At 43.1% G+C, this 15,260-nt stretch overlaps 1 protein-coding gene across 1 annotated transcript; it reads left to right on the plus strand.

Annotated features, from left to right (window-relative positions):
- Nucleotides 1–205: 205 nt before the first annotated feature.
- On the plus strand, nt 206–14,688 carry COXFA4L3 (cytochrome c oxidase associated subunit FA4L3). The gene is made up of 5 exons (XM_068126802.2): nt 206–340; nt 547–621; nt 1,394–1,482; nt 9,828–9,888; nt 13,443–14,688. Exons 2-5 carry the CDS (start codon nt 583–585, stop codon nt 13,512–13,514), a joined length of 261 nt encoding a protein of 86 aa, XP_067982903.1. The 5' UTR covers nt 206–340; nt 547–582; the 3' UTR covers nt 13,515–14,688.
- Nucleotides 14,689–15,260: the final 572 nt, after the last annotated feature.

Here is a 15,260-nt window from a genome sequence, read left to right on the forward strand (position 1 = left end):
AGTGGTTACACCAAGTTAAGGTAGAAAAGGTAGGCGTTTCGGGGAATTTTGCAGCTGCTGGCGATTCGAAGGAAGGTTTGATCAGAAATGACGATTTTGTGGTTGAGCAACTACTCAGAGGGACCAATAGCAACGGGCGTTATGGCATGTGACACCTGACGTATTTTGTGTGTACGTGCTGCACAACACACCAGCTGGTGGTTTTGGTTCTTCCTTAAAGTGGGCGTGGCCAGCTTGAGTTTGATACTTCCTTAAAGTGGGCGTGGCCTGCTTGAGTTTGAGGAACTCTCGTCGAAGCAACGAAACACTGCAACCCGGAGCCCAGTGGTGTAACCGTGCGGTGAGCTCTAATTTTATTGTATCAATTGTGATCATTCATTGTCTGTTGTTAGAACGAGCTTAGAGTTGTAGGTGAATATATTTGCTTGATGTTCATTGTAAAAGTCATTTGGCATTGCATAAAGACGTGGTGGGTATTGTTATATTAAGACGTTGTGAATACCATATGTCGTCATTTCTGTGCCTTTTGGTTGCATCTCTCTCCAGGATATCTGACGCAGTTGGACGAAATCCCTCAGGAGCATGGCATCTATATTGAGGATGATGATGAAGAAGAAGGAGGTATATATTGGGTCCAAAGCCATCTACAAGGTGGCTCCAAAATAGTTTCCAGCAAAATAATTGCACACCAGACAACATTGAGATTTGTCCGCCAAACTTCGTTTATTTATTATATAATAAATGCTCAAGATCTGATCGATAACCGAATGAGAAGCATGCGACGGAACAACCCAATTGGAATCAGCTGCACTTTCTCTTGGGAAAAAAACTTTTGGGCCAACCTACATTTTGAGCAATTTGTCAAAGCAGGAAATTTTCGAAGCAGGAAGTTTACAATATTGTTTTTGTGTTCGAATAATTTATTATTGGGGGGGGGGAGGGGGACAGGGAGAGAGATAGAGAGGCCAAGATTGACCAAGACTTCCATTCGCTCCCATGGCATAAAGATTTCTCCGTAAATTTTACATTATTTTCTTCCTTCTTAGTAAATTGTAGGCCATCCAAAAGGCACCAAAACCCGTCGGTGTTATTCTGATGTAAATAAGGGTAACTCTTTTTGGTTTCCTCGAGGGGCGCCAATTATTTGGTCAGTCGCCTGGATCTTGCCGTGCCTCCTTTCGGAGCGTGCATTGTTGGTGCTGCTGGCAATTGGCTCCCAGCACGCAAACCTTTCGGAGATACATGTTAGGATCTGAAAACAGAACATACTGCATTGTCTTATTTTGTATGCTTTTAGTATAACAACTTGAAATATTTCGTTTTGTCTTGAGACTATTGTAAACCGTTTTTACCTAAATGTTGTCCTGGCTCATCTCTCCCCCATTCCCCATAGCTCATTCCTCTTGTAGGCTTCGTGGGAATGGCCGGTGTGGGTGCTGTGACCATGTGCATCTACTCGCTGGTTTTCAAATCGGATGTGAGGTAAGGATGGCATGGGAGGGCTGTGGGTGGGGATGTTTGGTTTTTGCTGTTAATGTGCTGTATATGCTGTATGGTTCAAGGTTGGGCAGTGGTGGAGGTAAAACATTAAAGATGTTTGCCTTTCTGTACCTGCATAATGTTTACCAAAAGCCAAAAGCTAAGTGGATTATTACTCTGCAGTTATGACATCTAATGGATCATCTATCTATAATTCCAGTAATCTCTGTGTGTGTGTGTGTTTGTCTGTGTGTTTGTCTGTGTGTTTGTCTGTGTGTTTGTCTGTGACCGCTGTTTCTCGACAACCACGGGTCCGATATACTTTAAACTTGCCAGGTATATTGCTGGGGACCCGAGGATGTGCCTTTTCAAGGTTTCATATTAATCGGAGAAGTAGTTACCGAGCTATGGCGATTTCTTTACCAAACTCCGCAAGCCGTTCGCTTTGGACCAAACCATTTCATGTAAATAGAGGGGGGGGGATTGTCACCGTACTCGCAAGCCGTTCGCTTTGGCTTTGCGAATGGACCAAACCATTTCATGTAAATAGAGGGGGGGGATTGTCACCGTACTCGCAAGCCGTTCGCTTTGGCTTTGCGAATGGACCAAACCATTTCATGTAAATAGAGGGGGGGGATATAATTTTAGATATATATATAGTACGGGCATGCCCTAGTAGTTACAATTATGGAAAAAACAGACTAACACCAAAAAAAAATTGTTTACATTTGGGATTATAGGATAATTCTGTACTGTATTCGTGTATTTTTAGGGATGACAGGTATGACAGCATGCTCCTCTTTCGCTCTCGATGATCTCCTCTGGTTTGGATACCTGATGTCATCTATCCGATTTATAAAGAAACCATCCCGGTTTCATCCCGGAGATGCACGAAAAGCCAACTGTCCGATTTGCAATAATAAAAAGATAAAGAAGTTTTAGTATTAATACTAATTACAAAATCAAAAGCAAAATGTTGCTTGACTCCACTCATTGATGCCTCCAAAGCTAAAAAACAAACTTCAACATTGATAGTCAATTTGAAATCTTGTGCAAATCACCTGCGGCTTAATATTTCGAAAAACAAATGGTTTAATATCATGCACTCCCACATTTAAAGATTCTTCTGATCTGATCTGCCAATAATCTCGACTTGTCTGTACCTTTTTCAATACTGGCACGACCGGTGTCTTCCATTGACCAAAGACATTTTGTTTCGTCTTACAGCAGCCTCGACTTCCTGTATTAAAAATTTAAAAAATCTGCCGACTTGGGAAGGTCCAGTGTTAATAATGTCACGATCCTTTGCCACCTAATAACCATTTTATATTGAAGGTAAGTCATCAGTTTACCTCCTGAAACCTCAACTACAGCTGAGTTGCACACCTGCTGCACACCTTTATAAAGCATGCGCTGCTTTGTGTGTGGAGGACAAGTGCCCGTACAGGTTTGGAGGGGTTGCTTCAAGTTGAATTGTGCTGTCCCAGTATTTTTGGTAACATATTAGGCAAAGCGCTAAAAATAAAAATCACCACCGTAAAGTTCTCCAAGGAGAGATTGGCTCCATGGACCATTCGACTCAATAAATAAATAATTTCATTCGGATCTGATATAAGCAATTAATCTGTATTGCTATTGTTCTTATTTTACATAAAACGACAGGATGAAGTTTATGATGCAAAATACTTTATATGGAACACAAAAACAGCATTTGCACATCGAGTCACTAAATAGGGAAACCAACTATTTTTGAGGTCAAAAGGTCAACTCAAGTTCAAACTTCCAAAATCATCAATTTTCATCCGATTGACTTGAAAGTAGAACGGCATTTGCAAAGTGCCACACTGAATTGGAAAACCAACTATTTTTAAGGTCAAAAGGTCAAAGGTCAACTCAAGGTCAAACTTCCAAAATCATCAATTTTCATCCGAAAAATCATCAATTTTCATCCGATTGACTTGAAAGTAGAACGGCATTTGCAAAGTGCCACACCTAATTGGAAAACCAACTATTTTTGAGGTCAAAAGGTCAAAGGTCAACTCAAGGTCAAACTTCCAAAATCATCAATTTTCATCTGAAAAATCATCAATTTTCATCCGATTGACTTGAAAGTAGAACGGCATTTGCAAAGTGCCACACTGAATTGGGAAACCAACTATTTTTGAGGTCAAAAGGTCAAAGGTCAACTCTAGGTCAAACTTCTAAAATCATCCATTTTCATCTGAAAAATCGTCACTTTTCATCCTATTAACGCAGGTTTTGATCAAGATCGTCAATTTTAATATTGATGAAATGCACAATTTGATGGATCAATGGAAGCCTTTTTTTTGGAGGGTGGGGGGTTGGATTTTGCAAGCATCGTGCTCTGCATGACGTCTGCTTGTTTTTTTATTCATACAGAGATGTAATAGGGAGGGTTAAAATCAAATGGTGGTAGGGGGGTTAATAGGGTTTTAAAATAGAGATAAGTCCGGCCTGCTGGAAGTTGCTGAGAGCAGGAGGACTAGATCAGGATAGAGAGCTTGGATTAATCTGACTGTGAGGGAAGTGGCCATGTCAAAACCAGTCCTGCTTGCAGGATTCCAGTGACAAGTGATCAACAGTTGGCACAGTAGAAACACGCTGGGGTGTCAACAACACACCGAGCAGCACAGTGGGTTCAAACAGAAGAGCCCTCGGTGTTCAAGGCACCCAGGGTTCTTCACTTGAAGTGCCACAGTTGGGAGTAGGGACTCGTTGATACATAGGAAAGAGGCTTGAGGGCACCAACGGCAGACATCATTGCAGTGGGAACAAGCAGGAAAGCTCCAAGAATGTCGGCACTATGGAAAACGGCATAATCAAATACAGTGACTTACACGTGAAGAGAGATGGAAACACCACTGAACAACATCTCCCACTGGGTCCAAGGTCCAGGATGCTTGCCGAGCAGGAAGAATGCCGAGCTGAATAAACCAACTGATCGCTACAAAATTTCTCAGGGTACACCATTCTTTACTACCATTCCATCATATTATCATTATCCACTTAACACACACTCTTTTTTAGAAACATAAATAAAATAGGATCTTGAAAGTCCATATTCATCCCCATTTATACATTCTCATAATTTATTGTGAAGGCGTTATAGTGAAGATGATGCTTCTTCTATTCTCCTAAAACATAATAAATCAATAATAATAATGATAATAAAACACAATGTGTGTTAGTCAGTTTGTGTGTGTGTGTGTGTGTGTGTGTGTGTGTGTGTGTGTGTGTGTGTGTGTGTGTGTGTGTATGTGTATGTGTGTGTGTGGCTCCTCCATTACTCCAAAACTATCAAACCTAGTGGCCCCAAAATTTGCATGCACGCGTAGCGAACTTGAAGGGAGTACATGAATGAAACTGGGTATTTGGGTGTGTTTAAACACCCTTTTTGAAGACAATTTACGAGATGCTCATTACAAAAAAAAAAAAACCCCCTTACCAAAATGGTGGTGCACCATCTTGATCAGACCTCTGTCACATCGCCGGGTTCATCGCTGGGTTCCACCAATTTGTTTCGGACTATTCAAACATACCTTGCCTTGGAAACATGATCTTATCTCACGGATTAATTAAAGTATAATCAAAATCTGGATTTTGGGTTTGAGGATCAGTTCTCCAGGACTAAATAAGTGCTGAAATCCGAAGTAGAATCTGTAAATTTTAAGAAACAACTGGTTCTTTTAAGTAAGCTCTTATACAGTCAAGTGAAAAAGTAAGTACACCCCATGTAAAGTTTTGACTTTTTCAACATATTTCAACATACAACTATTTGATCTTCATTTCAACAATATTGACAGATAAAGGTGATATAATATAACAAATATCATGAAACATTTACATTTTGTAGTACATTGTATAATTTAAATAAACATAAATGCAAATTTCGCATGTGGAAAAAGGAAAGGACACCCCTACATTTATCACTACTTCAAATACCTAAAATTAGAATCAGGTGCACCAGCTCAGGTGCAAATGATTAGAACATCGTTAGAGAAGATCTTGGAGGAACCTGTCTTATTTAAACCTCAGACATTTAGTTTGGTTTGCTCTTTGTTGTTGAAGTGTGCGGCGTCACCATGCCGAGATCAAAAGAGCTCTCTGAGGCCTTCAGAAAGAAGGTTATAGATGCCTACGAGTCTGGGAGGGATATAAAAAGATCTCCAAACAATTTGAAATCAATCATTCGACTGTGCGGAAGATCATCTACAAGTGGAGAAGATTCCAAACAACTGCCAAATTGTTCAGGCCAGGCCGCCCCAGCAAGTTCAGCCAGAGAGCAGATGGCAAGATGCTGAAAGAAGTCTCTAAGAACCCCAGAATGTCATCACGGGACTTACAGGTAGTTCTTGCCACTGTTGATGTCAAAGAGCACGAGTCTACCATTAGAAAGAGGCTGCACAAATTTGATCAACATGGGAGGTGTGCCAGGAGGAAACCTTTGCTGCCCAGAAAGAACATCAGGGCAAGACTAAAGTTTGCCAATGAACACCGAGGCAAAGACCAGCACTTCTGGAACAATGTGCTCTGGACAGATGAGTCAACGGTAGAGCTATTTGGCCACAGTACCAGAAGACCTGTTTGGCAAAAACCAAAGACAGCATTTGACCACTAGAACCTGATACCAACTGTAAAGCATGGTGGTGGAAATATTATGGTTTGGGGCAGCTTTGCTGCATCAGGGCCTGGGCAGCTCACCATCATAGAATCCACTATGAATTCTTCATTGTACGAGAGGGTGCTTGAGGATAATGTGAGGCCATCTGTCAGAAAGTTGAAGCTCAACCGAAGGTGGATCTTGCAACATGACAATGACCCTAAACATACCAGTAAATTCACCAAGGAATGGCTGAAAAGAAAGAAAAGGAGGATTCTGGAATGGCCAAGTCAAAGCCCGGATCTAAATCCCATTGAGATGTTGTGGGGGGATTTGAAACGAGCTGAGCATGCAAGAAACCCCTCAAACATCGCACAGCTGAAAGAATTCTGCATGGAGGAGTGGGCAAAAATTTCTCCCAGTCGATGTCAGAGACTGGTAGAGAGTTATAAGAAACGCCTACTTGAGGTTGTTTCTGCCAAAGGGGGCAATACCACCTATTAGAGCCAAGGGTGTACTTACTTTTTCCACATGTGAAATTTGCATTTATGTTTATTTAAATTATACAATGGACTACAAAATGTAAATGTTTCATGATATTTGTTATATTATATCACCTTTATCTATCAATATTGTTGAAATGAAGATCAAAGAGCTGTATGTTGAAATATGTTGAAAAAGTCAAAACTTTACATGGGGTGTACATACTTTTTCACGTGACTGTATCTAAACATATATCTTTTAACTAAGCCTTAAGCAGGACTGTCGTTCCTTCTTCTCCATATTGCCAAAGCATTAAACTTAACTTTTTCTATTGTTCCAACAATTATATTGAGTGAAGAAAACATTAAGTAATGCGCCCAAAGTGTAACTTTCTTGAGTGCATCGAAAATAATTTATCAGCGGGATCGCCAGTAAGGCTGCCTCAGCCCTGCATGGGTACTCTGTGGAGGAAATCTCTGGAGTTAGGAAGGCAAAATAAATGAAATTGAAGATCCAAATTAAAAGAATGATTCGCAAAATGAGAGGATTACAATGAGTAAAGGAACGAGACAAGTGAACTCCAAGCGCTAATTGAATGCCTGGTCTTCAAAAGTACGAATTTAGTTGCCAAGCCAGCTGTTCCTTATCAACCATTTTGTTGGAGTGCTTAAGCCACTTGGTGAGTGCTCTACAAGCTTATTGGTAATGGAACACCCCTGCTCCCTCCTGCTTTGCCTCTTCCTCCTGCTCTGTGCTCAGCCCCTCCTCCTGCTCCCTGCTCACCCCTCCTCCTGCTCCCTGATCATCCCTCCGCCTCCCTGCTCATATCTCCTTCTGCTTCCACTCACCCTCCTCCTGCTCCCTGCTCACCCCTCCTCCTGCTCCCTGCTCACCCCGCTTCTGCTCCCTGCTCATACCTCCTCCTGCTCCCTGCTCACCCCTCCTCCTGCTCCCTGCTCATACCTCCTCATGCTTCCCACTCAACCCTCTTCCTGATGCCCCCTCCTCCTGCTCCCTGCTCATACCTCCTCCTGCTTCCCACTCACCCCTCCTCCTGATGCCTCCTCCTCCTGCTCCCTGCTCATACCTCCTCCTGCTTCCCACTCCTCCTGCTCCCTGCTCATACCTCCTCCTGCTCCCTGCTCACCCCTCTTCTGCTCCCTGCTCATACCTCCTCCTGCTCCCTGATGCCCCCTCCTCCTGCTCCCTGCTCATACCCCCTCATGCTTCCCACTCAACCCTCCTCCTGATGCCTCCTCCTCCTGCTCCCTGCTCATACCTCCTCCTGCTTCCCACTCAGCCCTCCTCCTGCTCCCTGCTCATACCTCCTCCTGCTCCCTGCTCCCCCCTCCTGCTCCCTGCTCATACCTCCTCCTGCTTCCCACTCACTCCTCCTACTGCTCTCCTCTCACCCCTCCTCCTGATCTCCACTCAACCCTCCTCCTTCTCGTTTCTCACTCTCCTCTTGTTCCCCGCTCACTCCTCCTGGTCCCCGCTCACTCGTTGTCTTGCTCCTGCCCTCCTCGCACCCCTCCTCCTACTCCCCACTCACCCCTCCTGATCCCTGCTCACCCTTCCTCCTGCATCCATCTCACTCTCCTCCTGCTCTCTCCTATCCTCCTGCTCCCCCACATCCGTTCCCCTTCTCTTCCCCTGCTCACCCTCCTCTTTCTCCTCCCCATTCCTTCCTTCCCCTCCACTCCCCTTCCCAATCCATCCCTCTCATATCCCTCCCCCCCCCCCCTTCAATATTCCCGTCAGCGAAGCAACCCTGCATCCTCTTCTGCCCCCGTTAATTCACCCCAAATCGTAAATATAGATTGAACCAGCTCTTTTGCCCTCTTGGCCCACCAAACATGCAGGAGTGGTGCTCCTCCCCTTGCATGTTTGGTGGGCCAAGGGTTTAGACTAGATTTTGATTTAATCTCAAGCGCCCTGGGTTTGACACTCAAGATTTAATCACAGTAGAAAAAGCAAGCACTTACGAGATGGTACAGTGCATGCAATGACCTTTCTAAAAAAAGCCATACAATAGAATGTAACAGATAACCCGTCATATCGAGACTGTTCATAACTTCCTGTCTATTGATCTAGATTTCCATTTTTTATTTGAGAAGGTTCCATATAGCTGCAGCACACAATCATGGCCTCGGCTAAAAGTGCAGAAAACAATTCTGCAAATTTGGATCGATGGATGGGAAGTAATGTGGTTCAAGGATCTATGATGGCAACGCCCTTTGGAGATATCTATTCATCACCATCCTCCACAACTAGATCTCCAGCAACTATCAGGGATGCCTCTTCGCTATGATTATACCCTCCAACACAAATTGAGGGCCAAATCTTTCCCACTCTTCCATGTTACATGGATTTGTCAGGATAGCGAGCCAATCAGCCCCCATGGACTCGTCTTCACGCTGTTGAAACCAAAGCTTTCAGAATCATTGGAATCTCCCGCGATAAAGCTGATTGTGAGGGCCTTTCACTCATTCACCGCAGGCAGGTTGGTGGTCTTTCTGTCTTCTACCGACTCCTCTCTGGCTTAGCTCCCCCAGCTCTATGCTCTATCTGTGCTCTGTCCCCCAAATATTCCGACAGGTCGCACAAGATCTGCCAGTAACCCTCTTCTGGTGAAATTGCCCAAATCAAGACTCTCTGCTCACCTTCACTCTTTCATTCCCCTTTTCTCCCGCCTCTGCAACAAACTCCCTCACTCTCTTCAATTCCACTCCTCCCTCCAGGTCTTCAAAACAACTGTTCACCACCATCTCTTATCTTCCCCCATCCAAAACCTTGATCTTTTCTACCCCCACTAATTTCACCCCAGATCCACTTTTTTGAAATACCGACTTCTTTCCTGGAAGTCCTAGCAGTGTACATGTGTTTTATACCTCTCCCACTCCCCCCCCCCCCCCCCTTTCCATGCCTCCTCCCCCCAAGCCCTCTCCCTCCCACAGATCTCCCGATGTCCCTGTTCTCTGCTGTTGTACTTGTGTGCTTTCCTCTCTCTCCCCATCTTGTCGCCCGCTCCCTTTATTTTTTGTTTTGTGTGTCCGTTTTTTTTTGTTGCTTTTTTGTTGTGATTGATGTTAGCTCTTACACGAGCCTCGATCTTGTATACAAAAAAAAAAAAAAAAAAAAATACCTATTTGAATTATTGAATTCAAAGGCATTTAAATTATTGAAAGTCAAAGATCTTGACCTGCCATTGTAATTTACCATCATGCATGTTCTCTGGCTGTAGCATTAACAAGAGAGGAAACCCGACACCATGGGAGAACGTTGATCCAAGACAGCCTCAAAAGGTACAACATCGTTTTATTTGGTTTGACCATCCATCAGTGTTTTCAGTGCAATTTAACACTTTGTCACACTACATTGTCAACTTCCTTGATTACTCATGCGTTTGATCTTGTTTAAACATCACAAAAGAGTAATTAAGTTTGTAGAGGTAAGCAAGCAAGGTAGGCCAATGGTGAAGTAAAGACAAAGGCCTGGTTTCATCAAGCATCCTACAGGAAAGATTTGAGGATTTACTTAAATATTCCTTAAGTTTTTCCTTAAAGCCTCTCTTAAATTATTGGGAGCACTCCCCCATCCTTAAATGCCCACCTTTGAGTTTCCAAAAGGCGCTCTTTATGGAAATTGGTCATGAAGACGACGATTCCAGAGAGAAATAGAACAATACTTCCACAACTATCGGGGACGCCTCTTCATGGTGGTTGTACCCTCCCAACACAAAGCTTCCCCATTCTTCCCTGCTGCCCAGATTTGCCAGGGCAGCACGTTCACGATCAGAGTGCCCATGGACTGGCCCTTTCCCTCTTGTCTCTTCTTGCTCTCTCTAATTCTCCCCCAAACTCTCTAACTCTGTCGTGGCCCTGACTTTGTGTAGGCAGGGGTACACCATCCTGGATGTGGGGGATCCCTGGGTCGCTCCTGGGAGATAAACCGACTATCTCCGTGCAGCGGGCTTGTCCAAGAGAACTGTCTGGGGCTATACAAGAACAACAACAACAATACTTCCCCAATTGGGTTATGATTGTACATTGTGAAACACACGTTGAGCGGTGGCACAGTGACTTGGATAACATTTTCACTCTTTCATGACATCCAGAATATTTTGCTTGTAGTTTCACACTTGTATTTCACTTTAATAATTGCACAATTTCATAATTGTACAATTTCATAATTGCACAATTTCATAATTGCACACTTTCACCATTGTCGGAAAGTTTCCAAACATTTACAGCACAATTAACACATCTAAAATTCAAGTACAGATACATTCAAAATACACCGCCCCTATGCCAAATAAATAAATAACATCCTCCAGCGCATAGGGACGGCATTGGGAGAGAGGTGTACAATAATTGATTGATTAATTGTGAAATTAAAATAAATATATAATAATCGTCGAATAATTAATTTCTTAATCAATTGGCTAATAGAATACCTAAACCACCAGTGTTTGATCCGAATCTGTAACTTTTTGAAAACGAATTAAATAATTAATTATTCCCAAAACTCAGTTCCCAAAACTTCTTCCATGCACATCTCACTCTGGCAACCGTTGCCGAGTCTGATCCAGCACATCCACATCCACCACCAGTCTGATCCATCCAGAAAGGAAAGAAAATAAATAAATGATTAATAGTGAAAATAAAAATAAGATAATCAAATAATAATTAAATAAATAATCAATTGGCTAATAGAATACCTAAACCACCACCGATTCATCCGAATATGCAACCTTAAATTTTTTTCAATTCAGTCATTAATCGAATAATTAAATAATTAATCGATTAACTGATTGATCAATAAATCAGAAAAATAGCTTTTACAGCCAAAATATCAGCTTCCTTGCTCAAAAGGTGGCTGAGATAATGCCCAGATGAGAAAGGAAATAAATAAGTACTTAATTAATCGATAATAATTAAGTAACTAATCAACCAATTGATCAATCAAAATACAAAAAATACCGTTTTGACAAAGTACTTGCTCACTATATAGCTCACAGGATGGCTGAGATATCACCCGGACAAACAAGAAAACAAACAAACAAACAAACAAACAAGAAACCGAAGTGAAAATTGAGTACTCCCTTTCAGCGCGCGTCATTGCCGGGCCACCTACGGTGACCGGCAATGACGTCATGCAGCGCCTGGAGATGGCATAGGGAGCGGTGTACAAAAATGCTCAATGAGAATCAAATGAATTTTACACAAGAATCATTTTATTATTCCTCCTTTCATCCAGAAGCATGTGTTCCCCATGCATCATACACTACATGACCAAAAGTATGTGGACACCCAAACATCAGAAATCTCATTCCAAAATCATGGGCATTAACATGGAGTTTGTCTCCCCCTTTGCTGCTATAACAGCCTCCACTCTTCTGGGAAGGCTTTTCACTAGATGTTGGAACATTGCTGTGGGGATTTACTTCCATTCAGCCACAAGAACATTGGTACGGTCGGGCACTGATGTGGGGCAATTATGCCTGGCTCACAGTCGGCATTCCAATTCATCCCAAAGGTGTTCGGTGGGGTTGAGGTGAAGGCTTTGTGCGGGCCAGTCAAGTTCTTCCACACCGATCTCAACAAACCATTTCCGTATGGACCTCGGTTTGTGCAGGGGGGCATTGTCATGCTGAAACAGGAAAGGGCCTTCCCCAAACTGTTGGAAGCATGCAATCGTCTAGAATGTCATTGTATGCTGTGGCGCTAAGATTTCCCTTCACTGGAACTAATGGGCCTAGCCCGAACCATGAAAAACAGCCCCAGACCATTATTCCTCCTCAACCAAACTTTACAGTTGGCACTATGCATTCGGGCAGGTAGCGTTCTCCTGGAATCCGCCAAACCCAGATTCGTCCGTCGGACTGCCAGATGGCGAAGCGTGATTCATCACTCCAGAGCACGTGTTTCCACTGCTCCAGAGTCCAATGGCGGCGAGCTTTACACCACTCCAGCCGACGCTTGGCAATGCGCATGGTGATCTTGGGCTTGTGTGCAGTTGCTCGGCCATGGAAACCCATTTCATGAATCTCCCGACGAACAGTTGTGCTGACGTTGCTTCCAGTGGCCGTTTGGAACTTAGTAGTGAGTGTTGCAACCAAGGAAAGACGATTTTTACGCGCTATGGGCTTCAGCACTTGGTGGTCCCGTTCTGTGAGCTTGTGTGGCCTACCACTTCGCAGCTGAGCTGTTGTTGCTCCTGGACATTTACACTTCACAATAACAGCACTTACAGTTGACCAGGGCAGCTCTAGCTGGGCAGAAATTTGACGAACTGACTTGTTGGAAAGGTGGCATCCGATGACGGTGCCACGTTGAAAGTCACTGAGCTCTTCAGTACAGCCCATTCTCCTGCGAATGTTTGTCTATTCAGATTGCATGGCTGAGTGCTAAATTATATATACCTGCCAGCAATGGGTGTGCCGAATCCACTAATTAGAAGGGGTGTCCGCATACTTTTGGTCATGTAGTGTATAACAAGCGTCATTTATAATCACGTGTTTATTATATATTCTTGCTTTCGGACACTTTTACCTATCTCTTATCTGATTTGTTGCCTGGCAAGGTAAATCTTTCCTTAAGGATGAGGTTATTTCATGCAACCGGGCCAAAGACCTAATTTTATTTAAATACAGGTTTTCTGAGCATCAATTTCCCTCTACTATCAACATTTAACTTAAATTATGGACCGTCCCAAATAGATCATCCTCCTTCCCCACAATTTACTCCCACCCCTCCCTTTTCCCCATGCACTTCAACATCTCAGACCGTTTTGATCACCGTATCCAATTTGTTTTTGATTTTTAGCCATCAACTAAAATGTCTTTTTGCCTTTGCAGTTGATTACCATCAACCAAAAATGGGAGCCAGTGGAAGAGTTGGACATGCTGAAGAAACTGACAAAACAATGAACAAATGAAAGGATGCATGCCCCTATATCTCATTCCTGCCTCATCCGTCTTGTTTCTTGCAGTTTCCAGACAAAAATTACAAAATTTGACAAAATTTGAAAACGTTATTTCATTTTATGGTGTTAAGGCATGATGAAGTGAGATGGTGTATCTCAGCACAGCTCTTAAAGAGATGGATGAGCTGGTAAAGATTTTCATCAAAACCATCCCAGAAGTCTTCCTACAGTTTATTAGAAGTTGAGGGAGAACATCCACCGGCAATAAGAAACTGGGCACAAAAGTGAAATCTTCAGGCTATAGGTGCACCAACCCTTGGGTAACTTACATTCTGTGATTATTTGTTAAATGATTGTACAGATGCAGGATGTCCTGAAGGTAGACACACTGGCATCTATGCTGGCTAGCCTGGGTTGGGAACTGTCATCCTGGTGTTTCACAGACAGGGTAAGCCTGGTGTTGGCTTAGCGGTTAGGGTGCTGGCTTGGGATCCTAGTATCCTGTGTTCGAATCCCGGTCGATCGTTGAATTAACGCCAGGGGGGTTTACTCAGCCTGTCATCCTTCGGAAGTTGGCAAATTGAGTACCAGCAAATTGAGTACCAGCTCACTGGTAATTGGGGCACCGCAACAAACGCGCTTCAAGAAAAATGATGCAACCAGCAGCCACAGGTTGCACACGAAACAACAACAGACAGGGTGATTTATCAATATGTGTGTGCCGTCCCTTGGATGGACGTTCAACTGGGCGCCACGTCTGCCGTCATTAGTTGGTTAAGATGTCACGGTGTCCTTCACAAAGAGTAGGCGAGCTATTGTCGGCACTCTCAACAAATTACAAATTGCTGCTGTAACCTTAGTCGAATGTCAGGCCTAGGCAGCCGGTTCGTGAAAGACTTGGGCCGAGCTTCCCCAGGCCAACCCCACAATAATGTGGGAACAATTGGGCCTTTTAAAGAAGAAGAAGAGTCATTGAATTTGAAAATGACAAAAAACGATTGTTTTTGGTGCTTTGCAAAGACTATTTATTAATGCCAATTATTTACAAGCATGACCACAGATATTGGGTATATTTAACAGCTCGGTCTACAAATGTGTATTTGATCCTTTGTTGCTGCGTTTCGAGATTGTGGGAGCTGGATTCGCCATGTTATCAAAATTAAAACCACCTAAAGGCACAGGCATACATGTCACTACTTGTTCAACTTACCTGCAGCGTGTGTAATATTTCATGGCTTCATCACATATACAGTCACGTGAAAAAGTAAGTACACCCCATGTAAAGTTTTGACTTTTTCAACATATTTCAACATACAGCTATTTGATCTTCATTTCAACAATATTGATAGATAAAGGTGATATAATAGAACAAATGTCATGAAACATTTACATTTTGTAGTACATTGTATAATTTAAATAAACAGAAATGCAAATTTCGTATGTGGGAAAAGTAAGTACACCCTTGGCTCTAATAGGTGGTATTGCCCCGTTTGGCAGAAACAACCTCAAGTAGAAGGCGTTTCTTATAACTGTCTACCAGTCTCTGACATCGACTGGAAGAAATTTTTGCCCACTCCTCCATGCAGAATTATTTCAGCTGTGCGATGTTTAAGGGGTTTCTTGCATGCACAGCTCATTACAAATCCCCCCACAACATCTCGATGGGATTTAGATCCGGGCTTTGACTTGGCCATTCCAGAACTCTCCATTTCTTTCTTTTCAGCCATTCCTTGGTGGATTTACTGGTATG

The sequence above is a fragment of the Myxine glutinosa genome, chromosome 10 (genome assembly GCF_964187855.1).
Source record: "Myxine glutinosa chromosome 10, kmMyxGlut1.1, whole genome shotgun sequence".
Lineage (NCBI taxonomy): Eukaryota > Metazoa > Chordata > Myxini > Myxiniformes > Myxinidae > Myxine > Myxine glutinosa.

What these genes read in the sequence shown, in the direction of transcription:
- COXFA4L3 (XM_068126802.2), top strand. Translation starts at nt 583, where the DNA reads ATGGCATCTATATTGAGGATGATGATGAAGAAGAAGGAG. An exon ending in TGATGATGAAGAAGAAGGAG is followed by an intron (nt 622 to 1,393) that starts GTATATATTGGG and finishes CATTCCCCATAG; the next exon opens with CTCATTCCTCTTGTAGGCTT. An exon ending in GTTTTCAAATCGGATGTGAG is followed by an intron (nt 1,483 to 9,827) that starts GTAAGGATGGCA and finishes CTCTGGCTGTAG; the next exon opens with CATTAACAAGAGAGGAAACC.